Genomic DNA, 25,817 nt, shown 5'->3' on the forward strand with positions numbered 1-25,817 from the left:
TCAATTCCCCATTTCCTTGGATCAAATGTCTATATTGAATATATGTATGTAGATTCAAATGTGTTAATCTTAATACATATCTTTATATTCAGATTCACTAGTAATTTAGTATTGACAACCCCTTAACCATAGTTTAATTGACTAAAAGTAGTACTCTCTCCATTTTAATTTATTTTTTTAAATCTCTTTTAAAAAAGAATTTATTTTTTAATTTTTAATTTTTTTTATTTTCAACTTTTAACGTGGCATGTTAAAAATCATAAGATTTGTGAGACTCCAACTTCCCCAACTTAGGATAAAAAGTCCCACACTAACAAAATATAGAAGGGATGTTGGGTATATATGACATGTTTTAAAAACTATAAAAGCTTTTAGCTAAGAAATTATAAAAATATTAATATTAATTTTAATTTTCCACGTGATATGTTTAATACCACGAGATTAAAAGATATTTTAATACAATTAATATATTTTTAGTTTAAGATCACAAAGTGCAGAATTTTTTTTTAATACTCTGTTTCAAGTCAAAACCAAACAATCAAATTGAAACGGAAGGAGTACCAAATCGAACCTTTAGAAACTGTGAATGTAAACATATCATAGTAATTGTGTAGAAATAAAAGCTTTTAATTAAGAAATTATAAAAATGTTAATATTATATCTGGACGGAATAATAAGAAAAATAGTGTCAAATAAAAAACACAATGTAAAAAGTAATATAAAGTGAGCAGATCAGTAGTATTCTTATAAGTAATTTTGATTAGCTTTCTAATTAAATATTAATATTATATCTGGATTGAATAATAAAAAAATAGTTTCAAACAAAAATGAAATGAAAGTGAGCAGAGTATTAAATTAATCTATATCTAATTATCAATCCTCTTAAAGTGTAACCTTTTGGACTTTGTGGCAGACAAGTGATTCATGCTTTTGCTTTTAGACCTTTCTGGCAGTAGCATTAAGTTAACTTTATAATTTTTCTTAATATACAATTATGAGGAAAAATATGAATGATTTTCTCTACAAATATTTTAATACTGAGATTATTTTCTTCACTACCCCCAATCAACAAAAGAGTCTTTTTTGGTCTTTTTGTAATATTATTTTCTCCACTACCCCAACCAAACATCTCCCAACAAAAGAGGTATTTTGGTCTTTTTACAAGCATTAAACCCAACAAACACAATGATTTGGTGTCATTAATTATTCCTCCATACACACACTGTGTTTAGTTCCAGAATTTTGAGCAATAACAAAGCAAGCAGAGGATATTTTCATCAAGTAAAAAGGTTAGTCAACTCATCTAATAGTTTGTTTAGTATTTGATACTTTCATCTTTATTGAAGTAAAATTATGGAAACAAGTTGGTAGGTTAGTTGGATCTCACAAAGAGAAAAGGAAACAAAATGCAGCAGAAAGAGAGAGGGCTAAATACTTACACCAACCTACTGTTTACAACAAATCAATCATGCATGACATTATCACTTAATCGTGGTTAATTAATGTAATGTATATTTTCATCTCATTAAATTATTACTTACCCATGATAAGTTGTATTAGTTTGAAATTAATATCCGGTGCGGGTGAATTCTGAGGGGGTTGGAGAAAGCGGAGTGTGTAGAAGCATATCTTTTAGATTTTTTCTAAGATAACGAAATAGTTTATAGTAATGCTAATAAAAATCCAAAAATGAGATTATCAGATTTCTTCACAAGATGATTTTCGAAACTGATTAATGGGAGATTTGGTTTTGTAATCCATTATACATGTTCTTTCTCCTAATAAAGTTTTATCTACTTTTTATGCATCAGGTCTTGAGAACTTGAAAGGAAAATTACAATCATGGAAAAAGGAAAAGATAATGAAGGAGAAAGAGAGAAATTACAGGAAGCAAACAATTCATCGGTGTGTTATTTGATAGAGTAAACTCTAAAGTATTGAGTTGTAGATATGTGCCTTTGAAAATTTAATATGACATTTCATCTTTTGGCAGGTGTTATTTTCTGCTCTTCGCAAGGACATTGCCAATGTTCTGGATTTCCTAGAGAGATTAAAGAATGAGGAAAATCAAAAAGCTCTTGAAAAGCTGAAATCGGAGCTGGCATTTATTTGTACATACATCCAGCTTTCTTATTCCGATTTGGAGCAGTTTGAAGACGTAATGAATGTCAAAGGACAAGAGGTTGAGAATCTGCTTCAATCAATTCTGTATGATATTGACAACAACGTCGGGTGTAAATACGACATGCATCATGTCCTTGCTAGCCTCAGGGCTAATATCGGTCATTGTATCAGCTCACATCATCATTCTAAATCAAGTGCCACCATGCTTGAGGAGCAGTTGAACTTCCTCCTCCTGAATCTCCATCATCTATCCAAGTTTCTTGCTGAGCAGAAGTTTCCGTTAGAGACTCAGTATGAGATTCTTCAGAATGTGTGTGGCAACATGAAAGATTTCCATGGGTTGATAGTGAATGGTTGCGTTGAGCACGAGATTGTTGAATATGTCTTGCCTCAGTTTCAACTCATGGCTGAGAGAGTAGGACTCTTTCTTTGGGAGAGTCTTAGACAGTCTGGACTCTCCGATCTAGATGAGGATGATCAGACTGATGAAGATTCTCACCTCATCATGTTAGAACATCTACTCTTGAAGATTGTTCCAATTGAATTGGAGGTTATGGACATATGTTATACACATTTGAAATCTTCAACTTCAGCAGAAGTTGGACGCTTCATTAAGCAACTCATGGAAATCTCTCCAGACATTCTTAGAGAATATCTGAATCATCTACAGGAGCACATGGTAGCTGTAATTAAACCAAGCATTTCAAGAGCTCGAGACATTCACGTCATGATGGAGTTCCTGTTGATTATTCTTACTGACATGCCTACCGACTTGATTAATCATGACACATTTTTTGATCTCTTGGCACGTGTTGGAGCACTTACCAAGGAGGTATCAACTCTTGTTTGGGGCTTAGAAGAGAAATCAATGAAGAAAGAGAGTACCAATGAAACAGATCGTACAACACTAGACTTGCTAAATGATATCGAACTCCTCAAGGGAGATCTCAGGCATGTTTACTTGAAATCCCCAGACTCACCTCAAAGTTGCTTCCCCATGAGTGATGGACCACTCTTCATGCATCTTCTACTCAGACACTTAAAAGATTTGCTAGATTCCAATGCTTATTCAATTGATTTGGTAAAGGAAGAAACTGGGCTGGTGAAAGAAGATCTGGAATTCATAAGATCTTTTTTTGCAAATATTGAGGAAGAATTGTATAAAGATCTATGGGCACGTGTTTTAAATTTGGCATATGAGGCAAAAGATGTCATTGATTCAATTATTGTTCGAGATAATGGTCTCTTACATCTTATTTTCTCACTTCCCATTACCATAAAAAAGATCAAGCTTATCAAAGAAGACATCTCCTATTTACTTGAGAAGATTCCCAAGAACAAGAGCCTCATTGTTGTAAACACTCCCAAGAAGCCAGTTGAAAGCAAGTCATTGACAACTGGTAAAATAATTGTTGGTTTTGAGGAGGAGACAAACTTGATAATTAGAAAGCTCACCACTGGACCGGCATATCTAGATGTCATTCCGATCACTGGTATGCCGGGTTCAGGTAAAACTACTTTGGCTTACAAAGTATACAATGACAAGAGAGTTTCTAGTCATTTCGACCTTCGTGCATGGTGCACAGTCGACCAGAAGTATGGCGAGAAGAATTTGTTGAATAGAATTTTTAATCAAGTTAATGGCTCTGATTCAAAATCGAATGAGAATATTGATGTTGCTGATAAGCTACGGAAACAACTATATGGAAAGAGGTATCTTATTGTCTTAGATGACGTGTGGGATACTACTACATGGGATGAATTAACAAGACCTTTTCCTGTAGTTGAGAAAAGAAGTAGAATTATATTGACGACTCGAGAAAAGAAAGTGGCTTTGCATGGAATGATCCACACTGATCCTCTTAACCTTCGATTGCTAAGATCAGAAGAAAGTTGGGAGTTATTAGAGAAAAGGGCATTTGGAAACGAGAGTTGCCCTGATGATTTGTTGGATGTTGGTAAAGAAATAGCCCAAAATTGTAAAGGGCTTCCTTTGGTGGCTGATCTGATTGCTGGAGTTGTAGCAAGGAAGGAAAAGAAAAAAACTGTGTGGCTTGAAGTTCGAAATAATTTGAGTTCCTTTATTTTGAACAGTGAAGTGGAAGTGATGAAGGTTATAGAATTAAGTTACGACCATTTACCACATCACCTCAAGTCATGTTTTCTTTACCTTGCAAGTGTTCCAAAGGACACTGCAATGGAAATCGGGTTAGTGAAAGATTTATGGCGTGCTGAAGGACTTGTGGAGCAGACAGAGATGAAGAGTGTGGATGAAGTGATGAAGGTTTATTTGGATAACTTAATTTCCAGTAGCTTGGTAATTCCTTTCAATAAGATAGGTGATGACCCGACTCTCCAACTTCATGATCTTGTGCATGACTTTTGTTTGATAAAAGCAAGAAAGGAAAAGTTGTTTGACTCAATAAGTTCAAGTTCTCCATCTTCTTCTTCAGATTTGATGCCACGTATAGTGACCATTGATAACATTGAGTTATTGGAGCTTAACGATTTGGTACTGTTCGATTCAAATAAGAAAAGGCATTCTGGTAAACACCTTTATTCTTTGAGGATAAATGGAGACAAGCTGTACGACCGTCTTTCTGATACATTTCACCTAAGACACTTGAGGCTTCTTAGAGTGTTGGTACTGGATGAATCTTTAATTGAGGTGAAAGATTCTTTGCTGAATGAAATATGCATGTTGAATCATTTGAGGTTCTTATGCATTGGGACAGAAGTTAAATCTCTGCCTTTGTCGTTCTCAAACCTCTGGAATCTAGAAATGCTGATGATGTCTAATAAAGGATCAACCTTGGTACTATTACCGAGAATTTGGGATCTTGTAAAATTGCGAGTGCTGTTCATAAGTGCTTGTTCTTTTTTTGATTTGGATGCAGATGAATCAATACTGATAGCAGAGGACACAAAGTTAGAGAGCTTGAGAGAGTTAGGGAATCTCAAGCTTTCCTATTCAAAAGACACAGAGGATATTTTTGAAAGGTTTCCCAATCTTCAAGATCTTAGAATTGATCTCAAGGAATCATGGGATTATTCAACAGAGCAATATTGGTTCCCGAAATTGGATTTCCTAACTGAACTAGAAGACCTCACTGTAGCTTTTGAAAGTTCAAACATAAATGACAGTGGGTCCTCTGCTGCCACAAAGCGGCCATGGGAATTTCACTTCCCTGCGAGTTTGAAACAATTGGAGTTGTTTGACTTTCCTCTGACATCTGATTCGCTATCAACAATAGCGAGACTGCCCAACCTTGAATATTTGACCCTTCAGAACACAATCATCCAGGGGGGAGAATGGAACATGGGAGAGGAAGACACCTTTGAGAATCTCAAATTTTTGAACTTGGATGAAGTGACTCTTGCCAAGTGGGAGGTTGGAGAGGAATCCTTTCCCGTTCTTGAGAAATTAGTACTGTGGGGCTGTTCTGAGCTTGAGGAGATTCCACCTTGTTTTGGTGATATTTATTCATTAAAAATTATCAAAGTTGAATATAACCGTCAACTTAAAGATTCCGCTATGATGATTAAGCAATATGTTGAAGATACTACAGGAGAAGACAAGCTTGAAGTCCTGTGAAAATATGTAAGTACAAATGAATTTATTCTATATCTCAGTTTTTTCAAGTTGTTGTAAATCTTTAAAGATATACATTTGTAGTTGAGGTCTGCTATACAACATTTGTACTTAGAAATTTTGCTTTCAGTAGCCATCCTCTCTGATGTGGCTCTTCCTGGAAGTCAGAACACTGCTGCCCAACCAAGGAAATAAAGAGAAGAATGTCTATAAGTGTGTTTGAAGAAAGTTTCAATTGAACTATTTGTGAATATTATGTAGAATTTGAGCAAAATTTTACTTGTATAAAAATTGACTATAATTTTTTTTAAAAAGTTGGAGATTTCTTTTTGGAGGATACAGTTATTTGAAAAGTGAGGTATGTAAAATAGTATTTTTAGGAATAGAGGGACTTGAACCTTCACGATTTTTAAGTCAGACTAATTTTTCTCCTAATATAAATTTTATTGTTGCCGATATTGACATATAGAACATGACTTTTAACTTTATTCTCAACCGATTAATTGATTTTTCAAAAGATTTATCAGACTATAGAGTGAATGATTTGATCAATAAATATTTGATTTTTTTAATTTTTTATAGAAAAAGTTTGGATACTTATAAACTAGTTTTGAATGCAAATCAGAAGTGTATGTTTTATAAATTATAACAAGTTAAAATATTGATACTGTAAATATATATTACATTATGTGTATATAAATTATTTTGTTAATGAATTTTATGTTTAGAGAAAAACAGAAGAGTGACCAAATATAAGAAACTAGTGAAACTTTAATAACAAGGATAGGCTCTCTCTTTATTGTGGAAGATATCAGAGAATATTTTGATTATTGCCCATTTACACAAAAGTCAAAATAATAAAAGTAGAAAGAAAAATAATTCCATCAAATCATTATTTAAAAAAAGTACTGGCATTTGATATATATGTGTGTATTATCAATTTAATTTTTAACTTCTCCAAATTAAATTTTTGATTTGTTGTATGAACACGGGCCAATTACTAATAGATCTCCCAACAAGAACCTCATTTTGTCTTAGAGGAAATAGCTACGGTGGATAAGTCATTATGTTTATCGATATCTACCTGCTCGGAGCATAGGTAAGGACTCACCTATTGATTGTGAATAATTATTTATTGAATAAAACTAAAAAAAAAAATACCATCCAATCAATCATATATAACTCTTTATCTTATTAAACTCACAAGCAAACACTAATATTTATATTCACATGTTCTACAAATAATATTTAATGTATTTCTTTTCTACAAACAATATAATCCAACAAATCAATAATTACTATGACTAATAATTTTAAATAAAAACCAAACTATTTTCATCCTCAAATTTCATGTCCCCATCAAGGCAAGAATGAACCCCTCCATCTTGTAAACTTGATTCATCAAAATAATTCATGTCAAACAAGAACCCAAACTCATCCTCCTTGCCACATTTTGAGTGAATCATTTCATTTGCTAGAACTTTGTTTATCTCTTGTGACAATTGAACATTAATGCTCGAGTTCTGACTTTGATGGATAAAGTTATTCGAGAAATTAGGCGCGTCTGATGGACGATTTCCGCCGCCACCATGGGGAAATAACTTAGGCATGATTGCTTCATGGTTGTCCATATTGAGAGATGTGATACTAGTACTCTCATTGTTAGTACTATTGATGTTTTCATCTTTAGTACCTTTGAAAAATACTCGACATAATACCCAATCTTCCTGTTCAAATATGATAACTTATAGTTAGATCTAATTTTATGTAATAATATTATTGAACTGATCAGTTTAACTTTCATAAACTGACAATGCAATGGAAATTTTTTATAATATAAGTAGCCATCCATAAAAAAGTATGATTAGGCATATAATAAAATACACACGTTAAATACATGTGATTACAAATAAAAAGAATTATGTTATCAATACATATAAGTTAAATCCTTTAGAACTTACTTCTAATTGTAGGTACCTAACAATGCAGACATCTTTAAGTTCTATGCAATACAAGTGAAAAATATAATTATACAATTAGCACTCGTAAGATAATTATAAGTCGATTTATAAGATAAGCATTATTGGGTAATCGAAGAAGAAAAACCAACATGCTATTACAAGTTAAACTACATTATTACGTAAAAATCTCTATAATTGTATATATATTATCTCAGGAAAATACATAGTTTATTGGAGGCCTTTGGCAAAGTATAATAATTTTTGCTCATATTCTATATATGTGTTGAGAAATTCATTAAATGTATGAGATAGGTTAGAGGTTTGGTGTGACAGATAATGAGCTGTCAAAATTTATAAAGTTCAAATTCTGAATCATCTATGTTATACTTCATCTGTCTCAATTTATATGTCATGTATCATTTGACCAGGCAGAAAATTTAAAAAATAAAATAAGACTTTGTTGTGTTTACCAAATTACCCTTATAAAAGTCACTTGAATATTTATTTTATATTGATTTTTCCTCATAGTAAGTGTTAGGTGAAATCAAATAAGGATAAATGCAGAGATGGTTTTATTAAATAGTTATCAAATAAAGAAATGTGATTATTATTTAGATAAACTAAAATAAAAATAATGCGATATAAATTGGGGGGGGGGGGGGGAATATAACTTATATAGAATCTTGCTGGACACCATCCATTATTTTCAAAACTAGGAGGTTTCTAAGAAGTTTCTTATAAAGAACATATTTGTCACTTTGTCTTGAGATAATACTTTTTCAACATGCCACATAAGACACTTGACTTTTACTCTATTTCTATATGTAACTAAAAAGTCTCCTCATGTTTCTTCTAACTCAAGTTCATGATAGTTACGCACTTTTAATTGCCTAAGTATGGGTTATAACCTTGTCATTTTGTATTAAGACACAATTCAAATCAATTTTTGAAGTATCACACTAAACCACAAATTCTTAATACTTAAAAGATCTTTTTAAACTGTGTATTGTGTATGTTTGGACAATATATTATTCTAGTGTCAATGTATAAAACTTAAATTCAGGAAATAAAATTGAAGTTTACGTTTTGTGGACTAATAACTCAATTAAGAATACTTTTTATACCATCATCACGCTATTTATATACGATAAGTATCAATTCTGACAGACTTTCTATTAGAATGATACTAGATCGCCTGCCATCACAACTTATAAAGTAATTAAGAATATTTTTACACCATCATCATGCTACTTATAAAGTAATCACAGATAAATCTTTATATACGATAAGCATCAATTCACTACTAGATAAAAAATCATAAATTCTGAAAGACTTTCCATCGGAATGATACTCGATCACCCGCCACCCCAACTATTTCTGATGGAAATGTTTGTCAGAAATTAATTCTGATTTTTCTAATAGTGATATTGATAATCATATAAACATAGTAACTAACATGTTGTCACAAGTTAAAATTTAATGAAGTTATAAAAAGATTAATTACCTTAGGAGGTATATGAGGATTTTCGAGACGAAATTCATGCATAATCCATCCTGTTTTATTCCCATGAGGAGCTCTATTCTTGTAAAAAACCAAAGTTTTTCTCATGCCAATGAGTGCACCTGTTTGAGGATCAAACACTGTTCTATCTTTACCAGTAGCTTTCCAATATCCAGAAATTGTAGCCCTATTTGTTCGAAAACCAGTTGCGTATTTTCGATCTCTAAAGCTGAAGAAATACCATTCGTTTGAATTTAATTTTGCCACTTCTACATAAAGTATATCGTAAAATTAGTAGAGAAGAAAAAAAGGAATAATAATACACAATCAAGAAAAAAAATGAATTTGTGATCGGAATATTAATTATGACGATGGACTAGGTCATTGCAATATGTGACGGTTTTATGACGAATTCATCAATGTGGATGGTAAGCATGATTTTTCTGATAGGTTAAGCGTTTAGATAAGATGGTTACATAATTTAACATGACATCGGAGAAGATAGATGTCCTAATTTCAAGTCTCGCAACTATCTATTATCAGAAAGAACTGGTGGGGAAAAAATCAAGCATGTACGTGAAGGTTGGGGGAGTTGAAGACATAGCAAAGTAAATAAAATTGTGCTATTTGTTTATGCTTTAAATGTTTAGATGAGATGACCACACGATTTAACCGGTTCAGAGACAAGAATAACTGTGGATGACAAAGAAAATATATTCAAGGCTAAACAATAGTACTAGGCTTGTTTCGGCCTCTTTACCTAAAGCTTCTGAGAAAGTAAATGTGAAAGTGAAGCAATGGAAAATTTATAAAAATAAAAAATAAAAAAATTAAAGAAAGGGTTTTTAACTTTTTTTTTCTTTGGTTGTTATAAATAGTAGAATTATTTACATGGTGGGAAGTCCATATCACTTTCATGTCTTCACCTAATAAAAATGGTAAACCATCAAAAAGAATATTAAGTTAATTAAGACTTTGAACATTTTGTTTTGATTCTTAATTTTTCTTTAATTAACTAAATTCATGCTCGTGAAAATTAAATTCATATCTAAGTACCTCAGTTAATTAATCTATTTAAATGAAGATTATTTTAATTGATTTATCATTTGATGTTTGATTAACAATAGGTGCAAGAGAGAATATATCATAGTAACAACATGAAACTGTTCTTAATAAGCAAAAGTAGTTATCTAGAAAAGAAAAAAAAGGCAAATACTTTGTATGCAACAAAGTAAAAAACAAAAAGTAAATACTTTTTCATATTTTTGACTTGACATGAAGTTTAACTAATTAAAAACAAAAAGTTGAATCTTATTGGTCTTAAATTAAAAATATATTAAATGTATCATGTGGAAAGTTAAAATTAAAGAGTTGTAAAAAAATACATTTTTTAAAACAAAATATAAAAAAAAAAAGTAGAGCAAGCAAATTAAAACGAAGAAAGTATATGTTTTTAAAGTATTCATCTCATATATAATTCTGCTCAAACCCTCCGGTAGAAAGAATAAATTACATTTTACATCTCTTGAATTTTATTTTGGAAAAGAAAAAAAATATGTTCTTAGAAATTCATAACATTCCTTATTAAACTATATTTAGTGTAAAATATTTCGAAACAAAAATAATTCATAAAAAGAACGTATAAAATATATGCGAAGGTAAATATTAAAATCTTATAAACTATATTATTGTAAAAATATAACGGGTTAGTTACCTTTTTTATTCAATTATCCATTAACACTTATTATATGAATTTACCTATAATTATTTTATAAATGAAAAAATTATTGTATAAATAATCTATAGTATTTTCTATCTCTTCTATATCTATAGTATATAGATATAAATAATACTATAGATATAGGTGGATAAAGATTTTTCTGAAGAAGTCTTAGTAAGACCCCATCGCTAATATTAATTTGTTTAACATTATAATATTAATTAATAAATATATATATAATAAATAATAAGACGAATAAACGAATTCTTTTTTATTCTGCATCTTCACGTGACTTAATAGGAGAGAAAGATCCAGCTTCTAAGGAATGATTAAAACTATTTCTCTTTCGAAATTTCCCCTTTCGACATCATTATTCCAAGAAAATTTGATAGAGAAAAATAACTTTTGATCATCATAGTAAAAAAGATAAGTCTTTTTTTTTCATCTGATTGATAAAATCCAAAGAATGAGGAGAGTTTCGTATCTATCATTTGATCAAACAGACTGAGCAATTGTCACCGTTTATAGATATTGAAATGAACGCTTTACCATTACTGATTAACTCCTATCTACCCCATTCTATGGGACTAATGCAACATAAATCAAAAGAAGGGGGTGTCCTAGTCTTTTTTATTTTTACGAAATGCGAGCTGTCTAGGCACAAAGCCATCGTTATTAAGTGCTACGTAATTCTGAAAATGATTACACGCGAAGACAACCACATATATAAGATTTCAGGTTTGGATTCTGTATAAAAAAAAATTACTAAGAAGTAATAGTTTCTCTTTAAATAAGCTTTATGTTCTGTGATCGAAATCTCAATACAAATATCAATACGAATAGGAAACAGAAAACAAAAGTTAGCTGACATAAAAATTAAGAAAGCTGTAAGCAGAATATAATAAAAGCATCCTTTTCTTTGAAGTTAGTGTGTCCACTTAACTTAGGAAGGTTCCTTCAAATTAATTTCACTCTTAAAGGAAAAATAAAATAATAAAAGACGCAGAAAACAGGCGGAAAAAAGTATGAAAATATAATAAAATTTAAACAATTTTTAAATAAAAGAGAAATAGCTACATAATCATGATTTGTCAAAGTCTAATAGAAAAATATTACATAATAATTAAGAATAATTAAAGAGAAAGAAGAAGAAGCTTTCGTGTCATCGAAATAATTAGTCGAATCACTCAATTTTGAATAAAATAAAGACATAAAGAAGAAGAATATCCATAATTAAGGAGGACTTCTCATTTGTATAAAATTGAACTAGAAAAACATTTATTATGAACAAGAAGATGAAGAATTAACATGAAGAAGAGTAACTTCTCCTTATGTAATTAATATAATTAGTTGGATCAATAAATTTTGAATAATAAAAATAAAAGAAAAAGAAAAAGAATACACATAATGAAGGAGAGAAAAAAACATTTGTCAAGAACATGAATAACAACAAGAATTAATATGAAGAACCTCTCATCATGTAATCGAGATAATTAGTTGAATAGGTAAATTTTGAATATGCATAACTAAAGAATATAAGAACATGTCAAAAATTATAAGTTATGAGTCGAGTCAGTAAATTCTGAATACTCAAAAAAAAGAACATGAGGAAGAAGAAGAATATATAATCAAGGAGAACCTCTCTTTTGTATAAAAATGGATTTAAAAACATTTGTCAAGAACATAAACAACAATAAGAAGAAGAATTAACATAAAGAAGAACCTCTCATCATGTAACTAAATTAGTCGATTCAGTAAATTGTTAATACAAAAATGACTAAAGGAAAAAAACAAAAAGAACATAAGGAAGAAGAACATGTCATGAAATTTGAATTATTAGTTGGATCAGTAAATTTTGAATATATAAATGACTAAAAGAAAAAAAATGAACATGAAGAAGAAGAACATGTCATGAAATTTGAATTACTAGTCGGAACAGTAAATTCTGAATACACAAATAACTAAAGGAATAAATCAAAAAAAACATGTCATGAAATTTGGATTACTAGTCGAATTAGTAAATTTTGAATGCAAAAATGAATAAAAAAATAAACCAAAAAGAACATGTCAATAAATTTAAATTATTAGCCGGATCAGTTGAATACACAAATAACTAAAAGAAAAAAAAAACAAGAAGAACATGTCATGACATTTGAATTACTGGTCGAATCAGTAAATTCTGAATACGCGTAAAAAAAATAAGAAGAAAAGAGAAATTTACCAGGAAGTTGCCATGGCTCACAAATATGAAGATCAATTTCCACTAAAGTTCCTTTAATAACTTCTTGATTAGCAATTTTCTTGTAAAGATAATGGGAAATTAATTCTTCATCACTAGGATAGAATCTAAATCCTGGTGGCAAAGTTGATCCAATATCTCTTAATCCCATTTTTAATAAAATAACTTTTGTAATTAAGAAAAAAAAGGTAGATCTTTTTCTTTTCTTTTTGGGATTTGGAAAGAGAGAAAGGGAATATTTTTGTTGATATATAAAAATGGTGTGTATTTATATAGTGGGAGAGGTTGAAAAAAACACGTTGCCACTTGGAATTAGTTACATAATTTAAGCAGCTTATGTTTGTGTAAAGTTAGTTATTGTATATTCTTGGAACTTTCATGATAAACCAAAGTCACAAGAAATCTACTTTTGTTGGCATAGTTAAGAAAAAAAAATAATAGGACTTTTTTTTATGTATATAATAGAAATAATTAATTTAATTGGTTATAACAGATCAATTACCATTTTTATCAAAGTTATAAATTAATACTTGTGAAATTAATTGATTAATTTGATTTTTTATTTAATATTTGATATTCATTTTGGGAATTCAATAAATTTAAATTCAGATCGAAAATTCTTTATTGGGAGTAAACTGATCTTTGCCGATATCAATCCGTTCTCGGGGCTTGAACCTGAATTATTATCTAATTAATGCAAATACTAAAGGTCGGGGTGGATCTACTCCAAGGAGAAGACCCTTTAATTGACGATGCGTTCCGTCGTCAGCAATTTAATTATTTTAAATTAAATATTTAAGTGTGAATCTATTTATTGGGACAATTTTAAATATATATAATAAACTAATTAGTTTACAATAAATATAGTTATGTTTTATTTACATTACTTATACATGAGCTATACACTGGATATATATTATGATACACTCAAAAACTGAATATAGCTTGACTATACATGAAATATACACTAACTATACATGTCTATACAGAGGATGATCATTTTTTAGTAATTATTTTTGCCGAATGGTCATATAGCATAATTATCCCTTATTTTAACTTAAAATTACTGAAGAACTCATAAATTTTAAATTCTCTATTATTTTATTAAGTTCGAAAATTATTATTTAGGACGGAGAAATTTCCAAAAAGGGGGAAAATATGTATAACAATGATTTGAGGTAAGTTTAAGATACTATTAATAGTGAAGATTTAACAATATAATACAAGCTGTCACCAGTTCTTTCCTTCATCCTTTTTGGCAATACTTTCTTGGGCTCCAATCATTTCTTTTTTACCAAATTTGTTTTCGAACTCGATTAATCTAAATTTACATTGATAAATTTTATTTTGCGAATAAAGTGTTCTCTATCAAAGACATTGATTTTTCATTTTTAGAATTCGAAAATGAGACTTTTTAGCTTCAATTATTTACTAATCACAAAAATAATTGACTACCTCATTTCTTTATGATTTTGACATGATTGGTCCAAATATATTAATTAGGGTGCTTAAATGTTCAAGATCTACCAACATGGGTTGTAGTGTAGTAGTGGAACTATTTCATCGTTAATCAGAAATTTCGGATTCGAACCCTGAATATGGAGAAATTCTTTTTGGGAACTCCATCCCCAAATGGGCTCTGCAGTGAGGAATCCAGATTTAAACGAGGTTTAACTATGAGCTCCAAACATCGAGTGAAAAATCAAAAAAATACAATATTCAAGATCTTAATCAAGAAATATTTTGATGATGGTTTTATTTGATCACTAAAAATGCGTTACAATTATTTACATATAGTCTAGATTAGTTTACTAATAAAAAGATGTGGTGGAATACAATATGATAGGATCATTTCGCCCTTAATGGATTCGAGCTATAAGAATGTAGAAATTTATAATGAGGACTAAGAAGCGCTTTCCCATTAAATTAAGTGGAGTACTACATGGTATGAACCTTAACTAGTCGAGCCCATAACCAATACATAATTTCATCAAAGGAATTCAGTATATATATATATATATATAAAAAAAAACTCTAAATACACACCAAAACGAAAATGCACATTATTGTGTTGCAAGCTATATCATTCCTTTTCATGAATAGTGTGATAATTATGTTAAACGTTGAAATTATTGGTTTGAAAAGTTTTCAAGATTCTTATACCAAAATTTTAAAATGTACGAGTATTTATTTGATCTTTTCGTTCAAGAAGAGAAGTTCCCCTAATTTTGATTTTTCTAAAATAGTCTTATCTTGAATATAAAAATAAAAAATAAAATTGCTTTTGATATTTATTAAGTGAGAAAGAAATTTATGTAAGATAGAAAGAAGAGTGAATAAGTTGATTAACAATTTATAGATGGAAAATGGCAAAAAAAAAACATGAAAAATGTCATATTTCTGTATTTAAAAATAATTAATTTTAAATTTTTTATTTTACTTTGAACGCCATATTTTTATAACACATCAATCATATCAAATTTAAAATCATAATTTTCAAAAATAATTCAATTCTTAAATTTCATGTTGAGCTCCTAACTTACATCATATAAATCAGAACGAGGAAGTAATCCAAAACGTTGAATAATAATTATGAAAATCAAGACAAAATGTCTAATATTTTGTCATAGACTAATCATATCAATATGATAATAATATTTAAAATAATTTAATTTTAATTTATATTTTGTATTTAATGACAAAATATTTTTTTGAAGCCAATAAAAAAAATTTAATTAAAAATTATAATTTTTTTAATTTTATGTCGGATCAAATTTGTCACATAAATCGAGTGATTGAAAATTCTGTCACAAGGCAAAGAGAAATAATTATGAACATCATCAGGACAAAAAAGTTTTACTAATATTTTGCCACAGCCTAATCATATGACATGACAATAATTAGTAGGAATATAATATGTATAAAAAAATAAAATATAAAAAGAGTAGAACTTTGACATGGATAAGACCTTGAATGATACTAATTGAATAATAATTAGAGCTTGTGATTGGATTACGGTAGAATATAATGGTTGAGATCTCGTTCTATTTTTAATTAGAGATTTCGAATTCAAATACTTGAAAATGAAAATGTCTTATTGGGTGTTTGCCCTTATAAACGGATTTTGCAATCCTTGAAGTTAAATTTAATCGAATCTCACGATAGATACTCCATCTTGAATGAAAAATATATATTAATAATTAGGGGGCATTTGGTATAATAGTGGGTTATCCTTTAAGGGCGAGATTCAGATGACGAAAGATATACGCCGGTTATCTAGACACCAAGGACGAGAAAAGACATAGTAATCGATCGTCATTTTCTTGACACACGTAAAGTTATTATCTCTATTATATTCTTAACATTTCTTATTATCTTTTGTTTCACATTTTATTTTGAGATTATTATTCTTATCCCCTTAAACGAGAGTCTGAAAACTTGTGTGGGACACAAGTTGTGTAAAAGATCTTTTAAGCACTAAAAAGTCAAGATTGCCCTTGTGTCTGTTTCCCAAAAGCCACGTATTTGATGGGCTGTTATGGACTTTTACCTTATTTTTCGCCGTCATCTAAGAGAGCCCCTACCACGTTATGTGGCATTTGCAAAACTTTAAGCAAAGCCACGTTTATGAAATTAGCGTTTTAATTCGGAACGACGGTCTAACTTAATTCAAAAGCTAGTTCGAAAGGATTTTAATATCACGTATGAAAATCAAATAACATTTGTCCTATCGATGTGGTACTCCGATACCATGTCCCTTGCACATTATAATTGAAACGTGACAATATAAAATGGATGACCCAACATCAAAGACAATGAATTGAAATGGATCTAACTATGCTACTAGAATAAGGAAATAGATATTTAAGAATGTGATGTGATGAATTTTATAATTTTAATTAAAGATTTTAATTTTAATTCCTATAATTAGTAAGTTTTTTTTTGAACCGTTTATTAAAACATAACTAGTATTTGTAATGAATTTAAGGAAAAAGTTGCAATTTTAAAAACCACCAAAAAATTATTTCTTTTTTTTTCTTGAAATTTGAACTACACAATTCAATTCGAATTATGTTGTTTAAACTTAATAATTAAGGATGCAAAGTCTCGAAAATATTGAACTATGTATAAAAACATGTTATACAATACATTACAAATATATATATAATCAAGGGAAACTTACGTAAATATACAATATTAAGAAAAATATTTACCATTTATATCAATAAAAAAATAATTTCACTGAACACTTATAATACATTTATAATACAATTTTAATACATATTGCAGAGAACTATTTATAAAACATATATAATACAAATTTTATAGATGGATGATACATCTATCACATATTTTAATAGACTTATAATACATTATGTTAGTTTCTTACTACACAAACATAATATATATTTTAAAACACTTATAATACATTTATATTGTATGCATAATTCACTTTTAATACAAGTGTAGATTTATCATAATATTGCTATATATTGCTATAAATGGTAATAAATAAAAAATATCGCTAAAATCAGTAATTAATTTTTAAAAAGCACTCAATCAAGTAATTTTTCCTATAATGAATTCAAACTTCAAAACATTGAAGTACGATCAAGAATATATAACTTTTTTTTTATCATCAATCACAAATTAGTAGAATCGCAGTCAAAATATAATTTTTAGGGGTAATAAACTATTCAAATCGTCTATTTTTATTGTTATTGTTACTTCTATTTTATTTTCCTTCTTTTCTAATTACTTGAAGTTGGAACTATGGTAATCGAGCTTTAGGGAACATGTAAATTATTTTAGATAAATTTACAACTAAAGAATCATTATTTGTAAATACACTAAATATATTAAATTATGCCTTTGATTTCGAGGCATTGTCTCTAAAGTTGGATACAAAGAATCTAGATGATAAATTGTGTTACAATTAAGCCTTACATTTTAGAGTTTTCTTCTCATTTATGTCACATGTGTTGAATTTGTATTGTTACTCAATATCTGATGGTAATATTAAAGGCGGATTTTATATTATGGTATCGAGTTTATTTTAAAAACTCATATATGATGATTGGTATATATACTATAACAATATCTCTTTATAATACCAAACCTTTAATTTTCTTATAGCTATTTTCTTTGGATTTGATTTTCGAGTTGTCATATTAGTTCTTTAAAATAACATTTCGCTATAGATGTCAAAAAAAAAATAGGACAAACGACATTGTTATAAAAAAAATTGATTATATTTTGCAACACCTTATATAAAAAAAATAGATGTAGAAAATTTAAAATGGATGTGTTCAGTACGGAAAATAATATTTTCTAATTTTCTTTTTTAAATTTTTCATGTTTAGTTGGTCAATTAGTAAAACAAATTCAATTATTTTCCTTGAAAAAACTTTTTATAAAAAATATTTTTCTCCGTAACGAACACACCCAAAAAATTAAATTTGAGAGGTTGAGAAAGGAGGAAAATTATTGGCTACCTGTCACATTATTGCAAATTGATTCATTCAAATAATTAATTTGATGCTTCATAAAATTGTGATGGAACATACCACCTATATTTATCTATAAATTTTCTACAAAATCATTATGGAAACAATTATTCATTTGAAAATAAGGTGGACTTATTGAAAGAAAAAAGTACTCGTTCTTGCATTTAATTTGTTTTATGTTTAGGTGTAAATTTAATTGTTGGTTTCAATATTAATGATTAATACATAATGAAATGATAAGGTGTACAACATAAAATAATAATAAATTACTATAATCGATTAAATAGAACATGTGAGTGTAATTTTATATGTTATCGACGTATATAATTTAAATCTTAAAGTAGCCGCGGTGAATTTATATATGAATGATAAAAAGTTTCCTAATTTTTTTTTTTGAAAACACTTTTATATATATTTTTTATTTTCTTACTGATTCAATAAAAGTATTTATGGGAATAATCACTGAATATTTTTCTGTAGAAAAAATAATAATATTTTTATTAGTGTCCCCCCACCCTACCCCCTTCCACCAAAAAAAAAAAATATTCCACACAATATACTACTTTTCCTCTTGTTGTCTTTATGTGTTTGTTTTTCTCTTGTACGTTGCATGGCAATTATCTGTTACTTACAACCTACTTATCATTTTTTAATATATGTCCCACATGCATGCATGTTGTTAAACATAACTCAATTATTAGATTCTTTGATTAATGTAATCCACTTTACTTAATTGTATTATGTGTCTATAAATTTATATTAGGAAACTTACATAATCTCACTAATTTATGAGTTAAGTACTTACATACACTCTAATTTGCAATATTACGTATCTTATCATACTTTTGTATGTCCAGATACATTCATATATGTCCAGATACATGCATCTACGGATACATTGAGTCAAAATTAGGTGAAATTTATTCTATATACATTGTATCCAAGTGGATTCACATGTATCTGAGATACATAACAAATCTCGCTCGCCTCATTTGCTTCTCTCTCGTCTCGCTCGCACTTTTGCATATATCTAGTATCTCAGATTCATGCGAATCACACCATATACATATAAATATATGTATCTAGTGTGCATTTAGTGTGATTAGCATGTATCTGAGATACATGTGAATCTCGCTCGCCTCTCTCCTCATCTCACTCTCTTCTCTGCTATCTGATAGCAAAAATACATGTATTTAATTGTATCTTTCTCAATATATAGTAGAAAACTCTTAATTAATGGTAAAATACGTAATATTTGAAAGTATAAATAATAATAGTAAATATAGTAGTGAAGTATGTGTAATTATGAAGTTTTATCCTATAAATTATACACATATCTTCTTATTCAAGACAACCTAATCACAAGACTAATTAGACATAATGTATAGGGTAACTAATTATAATTATTTTCTCGCCTTAGTTTTATCATTTAACTATGATAAATTATTGTAATTTGGCGTAAACACCTAATATAAATAATTTTTTTCCTTGTTATTCTGTTACTTCAATTAAGAAATGCTTTCATAGTCAGTCACATAAATGTCTTGATATATTTAAAACCATAGACATGAAAATACTTAAAACTTTGGTCTCTTTTAAAAGTATGTCTTTCTTTTGATTTTAAAATTTTGTGTCTATCCAAATTTGAAATAAAAGTAGCGGAGTAGTACTTTTGAATAACTTGATATCTATTTCTTAACATTATTATCTAATCATCAGTACTATATATAAACGAACAAAAATCCATGCAAAATCAAGTTTTGTGTCTAAGGTTATTAATTAATTAGTTGATAAGAATGTTATGATGTAACACGTCACAAATAATTGTGAGTGAATGACGTCTATATTATTCTCCACATCACATGTGATTACCACAATTTTGATTATCTTAAAAATTAAACCTAGCCAATTGGAAGGAAAAATAATAACAATGATTGTGAATTTTGGGAGGAATATATAATAAAAACTTTATAGTAATAATAAAAATAACGTTTTCCTCCACCCTTCACCATTTACTTCAGGCTTGAGCTCTTTTGAATGGAAAAAAATCTATTGAAAATATTGTTTCTAGAAATCAATTATATAATATGCGAATTAGAATTAATTAAATTTTAATATAAATATCGAATACCGAATGATAAATAAAAAAAAGAAAAACGTTTTCCTTATTGGTGAATTGAGTGAAGGCTTCATATTCTTATCATATCTTCTTGCAAACAAAACAACCAATAATTTATGGGCCATGCATTAATTTCCCTACGAGTCTATTTTCACTTTGTTCACTTCCCTAAGTTATGGGCAATTCTATATATATATATATATTTAGACATTCATGGGATATATGTGAAGGGGCATTTGCACAACTTCATTCACAAACAAGCCCCACCCCACCCTCAATGGCAGAATTTCGACTAATTAAGACGTATCAAAATAGAAAGAAATCACGTAGAAGTCAAGGAATTTCAATATGTAATATATATACATAAAAAAAATATATAGCAACACAATAATAATTTTCAGACAAAGAAGTGTCAGTCGACACACCTCAAATATATGTGGTTCCGCCATTGCCTTACCCCAACCTCCATCCTTTCGGAGGTAGAATTTGAAATTAATGAATTCTGAATTTTCATAAATGAATAGCTCATTTTTAGTTTTGTCCAAGATAAACAATTATATTTTTATACATGGTTAGTGAATTCTATAAATATAAGGACCCCTTTACGGTATCCTGAATCCGAGCTCTCTGCGATGGACAAAGCAAGAGGTCGTAAGTTACTTGAAAAATAGCTTGGAGGACACCCTAAGAAACTCTAGGGCACGGTTAGGGTTTTCACAACCTATATAAACTTGATTGAATTGGTGTATTTGTATCATTTTTCATTAAGAATTAATAAAAGTTGGTGATTGGCTGTGAGTTTTCTTCTCCTTGAGGAGTTTTCATGTAAAATTTTGTGTTTCTTATTCTTTTTGTTATTATTACTTTCATTGGTTGTTCTCATAACAATTTCAATAAAAGTTAGTGAATTCGTCAGAACTTAAACATGATATTACCCTTGAACTTGACGAGAATTATTAGTTTCTTCCTTGAAGTATTGACAACCTCAAAAACACCAATTTACTTGCCTAACTGAACTTAAATACACCCTTGATCTGCCACATAGCATAGCAAGTGGTATCAAATTTTTGTAGGAGTGTGGCACTCTTGATAAAAGCTGAGAGAAGTATTGAAAAAACTCCTGAATTTGGTGAGAATTATTAGTTTCGTCCCTGAACTATTGACAGTCTTAAAATATCCCTGAACTATAGTAAAGATCTAAAAATACTCTTCATCCACTTATTTTGCTAAAATACTACTCAACTCACCTTTTGTCTCACTTATACCCTGAAACTAACCACCCCATCTTTATTTTATTTATAAAATATTATTTATTAGTTGTCATTTTTTATTGGGTCAAAATAAAACTCCACCCCATCAGATTTTTTTCCCCTATACTATTTTCACCCAAAACAATATACTCTCACTATGACCCAAAAGTATAAAGGAGGTGGTTATAAGAAAAATAAATCTAATGAATGTGGATTTTTTATTTCACTAATAAAAAATGATAAGTATTAAATTATATTTTAAAATTAAAAAAGATGAGGTTGTTATTTCCATTCTGAATTTGGCGAGAATTATTAGTTTCGTCCCTGAACTATAGTGTCACAATCTAACATACCGAGTCGTGCGGACACCTACTCTAACACCTAGATAGGAGAACCCTTACCACCCAAGTTAAAACTGAAAATGCAAAAGTAAAATGAATCATGATATATTACTTTAAATAAATAAAAGAGTCAATCTCAACCTCAATTTTCTTTAGAAAATATTTTGAAAGTACAACAAACTCTCTCAAGGAACTAATCTAAATAAGTACAAGAGCTATTAAGAGAATGCAATATGATAAGACACATCTCCCAACATAAGGAAAAGAGAAGTAGAAGTGGTCGGAGATCATCACGATCTTCACCTAAAAAATATTACTGATCCTACAACCATACTATGCTAATTATTATAAGAAGAATAGCATCAGTACAAATAATACGTACAGATACGGATCATCCGTCTACCCGAATCCACCACATAGTATAAAGTAAATAATTTAGAGAAAAACACACAATATAAAAAAAGATCCATTCCAAACCTGGTCATCATGCCCTACCATCCCAATTACACTATTCATAACTAGTACACTTTATCTCAGCTTCCTACCTTGTTCTGTTGCCAACTCTACCATTGATCATTCCACTCCCTAATAATGCTGAGGCTTTTTCAAGCCTACCATTTATAATACACAAAGGCTTTCCAAGCCTAGCGCTTTATGCACACTAAGGCTTTCCAAGCCTAACACTTTATACATGCTAAGGCTTCCCAAGCTTAACACTTTATACCTACTAAAGCTTTCCAAGCCTAACACTTTATACAAATTAGGGCTCCCCAAGCCTAAAATTTTATACCTACTCAGCTTTTAAGTAACTGGACCGCTCAAGGATCCTTAAGACATAACTTACGGTGCTTAACATGCACATCCCAATCTACACAAGAACCATCCCAGCATCTAAACACAACAATCCGGCCTCATGGACTAACATTGATAACACATATAACAACAAGTCAACGACAGAAATAGACCCTCAGTCTCAAATCTTGACTGAATAAATACATGAAATATGTCCCACATGATCACAAACAAACTTGGTGTAATGACCCTGAAGGTCAAAATTATCATTTTCCCTCTCCCATTAGTTTTTCTGAGTCACTTTTATTTGGGTTTGAAAGTTAGTTTTTGAAAATCTTGTGAAAAATTGAGGTTTTGCTTGAGAAATGAGTTCTAAAGGCTTAAGTTGTCAAAATTTGAGTTTCGGAGTCATTTAGAAATTTGGGTCTCAGAATAGAATTCTGTCAATTTTATCAGCTTTGAAATCTGAAAATTGGTCTAGGAGAGTTATCAGAATTAGATTTAGAGTTAAAACAAAGATTTTAGGTCCAAAGTTGGAAATTAAGTTAAAGTTTTATCCAAGCTTGACTTTGGTCAACATTTGAGGTTCGGGTGCTCAAGTTGAATTTCTGATGGTTACAATGATTTTAGGATGTCATTCTAATGCTAGAAATGGATTCGTTATAATTTTTAGAGGTCCCGAGGGTATTTTGGGTATTTCAAGTATTGAAACTAGTTTACTTACAAATTATAGAATTTCAGGTCAAGGAGGCCTCGAATTCAAAATTCGATGATTCCATTGAGTCTGAAACGTCGAATTTAGTATTGTTGCATATATGATTTATGTGCACGAGATTCCGAACAAATCCCGACGGTCTATTCTGTGACTTTGAGACTTTCAAAAGTTCTGCTATCTGGTACCTGATATTTCCTTCTCCGTGTTCGCGGAGGAGATATCGCATTTGCGGAGCTTATTGAGTCCCTTCTCCGCGTTCCTAGAGGACACGCATTAGCGGGGTGTATTGAATCCCTTCTCCACGTTCGCGGAGAGATATCTCTATTGTCTCCGCATTCGCGGAGTAAGTTGTCTGCATTTGTAGAGAAAAAATATGGCCTGAACAGTGTTTAGTTGGAGTTTAAGCCATTTTCTACCAGTTTTAATTTTTCAAGCTTTGGAGAGGCAATTTGGAAGGGGTTTCTTGCGGGGAAAACATTGGGTAAGCATTCTAACCTAATTTCTTAATTACTCATTACTTATTTGGATTTTTAGATATCAAATTAATGATTTTAAGTTGGAGGAATTAGATTTTTTCAAGAATAATATAAATTTGATTTTCTAAGGATTTCTAACTTATTTTTACCCCATTTTCCAACAGATTTTACCGTTAGATTCGTGATTACTTGATGAAGATCTTCATCTAAAAATAATGAGATTCCGAGTTTAGTTTTCGATATCAGATTTTTGATCCTTTTACCCTTTTCACCTAAATTTCTTGATTTTAGTGTCAATAGATTCGAAATGTGATTGTGAGTCTATATTTGATTAAATTATGGTGATTTGGAGTATCGTCGAAGAGGAAAAATAGTGATTTCGGATTATGCGTGACTTTTTGGCAAAGGCAAGTAGAATTATAACATTTGTTAAATATGTTGAATCTTGTATTTTCCTATATGAGGGAATTAGGGTGTGTTGGGTTATTAGACTGGATTGAATTATATGAGTTGAAGGGTGATAGTAGAAATTTGAATAGGGTTAATTGTCTAAGTGTTGTGAACTACGGGACATTGGTCTATTGTCTGATTGTCAATTATATGGTATCTTATGTGAATATTTATCCTATTTTACTCATTACTTGTGTATATATTATATCTGTGATGGCTGAGATATGATATAAGTGAGGTACTGGACATTAGGACCGAGGTTTTTACTGGTCGAGGTAATTTGTTGAGGTTTCTTTTAGAGGTTGAGGTCCCTTCTGGCGGATATTATGGCTGTGGTCTCTTCCGGCAGATATTGGTCAAGGTTAATTTTGGTGGATACGTCGTCTCTGTGAGGACCCCATGGGTTTTGGTCTGAGGTGATCAATGGATGTGTATTGTATGATAGACATGCAACACGATATTTGACATTGCATTTGCATCTATTTTATCCTGTGATTGATTATGATTTGAGATTTCCTGTATTTGCCTAAGTATAGTGGTGAGAACACACTTGTACTCTCTATTTGTGAACTGTCTAGTATTCTAGTGCAATTGTGATATAAATTGTATAGATTGGGTTGTCTGAGTGCAGGTGTGTAGTTATGGAGGATGGTGGTTGGGATGTTAGGAGTACATATGTTCCACATTTCTTTACTTAGGATTTAGTTTCCATTTTGCTGAGTACCGTGCTATTGCTGCTCACCCCTTGGTTCTACATTTATGTAGGATCTGAGCTTGGCACCTCTTGCTCTTAGTACCCCTTGATCAGGCCGAGCTTTTGGACGCTTGAGAGGTAGCATCTTGTCCTCTTCGGCAGACTCTCGACGTCCATTACTTTATATTTTGTTCTACTTAGGAACTGAGACATATATATTTGTATCGTTTTCATTTTTGTTGAAAAATGGCTTGTATATGTGACATTAAGTCTTGGGTAGTTTAGAATCTATTTTTCATTTATCCTTATCTATATCGCTTTAAACTTTACATTTTC

At 29.9% G+C, this 25,817-nt stretch overlaps 2 protein-coding genes across 2 annotated transcripts; one reads left to right on the top strand and one right to left on the bottom strand.

Annotated features, from left to right (window-relative positions):
- Window positions 1-1,084: 1,084 nt before the first annotated feature.
- On the top strand, window positions 1,085-5,991 carry LOC129901023 (putative late blight resistance protein homolog R1A-3). The gene is made up of 4 exons (XM_055976130.1): window positions 1,085-1,289; window positions 1,812-1,905; window positions 1,994-5,725; window positions 5,847-5,991. Exons 2-3 carry the CDS (start codon window positions 1,843-1,845, stop codon window positions 5,717-5,719), a joined length of 3,789 nt encoding a protein of 1,262 aa, XP_055832105.1. The 5' UTR covers window positions 1,085-1,289; window positions 1,812-1,842; the 3' UTR covers window positions 5,720-5,725; window positions 5,847-5,991.
- Window positions 5,992-6,898: 907 nt separating this feature from the next.
- Window positions 6,899-13,359, bottom strand: LOC129899585 (protein CUP-SHAPED COTYLEDON 3-like). Its single transcript, XM_055974591.1, has 3 exons — window positions 13,120-13,359; window positions 9,182-9,447; window positions 6,899-7,443 (listed from the first exon to the last, which is right to left on the bottom strand). Exons 1-3 carry the CDS (start codon window positions 13,286-13,288, stop codon window positions 7,030-7,032), a joined length of 849 nt encoding a protein of 282 aa, XP_055830566.1. The 5' UTR covers window positions 13,289-13,359; the 3' UTR covers window positions 6,899-7,029.
- Window positions 13,360-25,817: the final 12,458 nt, after the last annotated feature.

This window comes from Solanum dulcamara, chromosome 8 (assembly GCF_947179165.1).
Source record: "Solanum dulcamara chromosome 8, daSolDulc1.2, whole genome shotgun sequence".
Classification (NCBI taxonomy): Eukaryota; Viridiplantae; Streptophyta; class Magnoliopsida; order Solanales; family Solanaceae; genus Solanum; species Solanum dulcamara.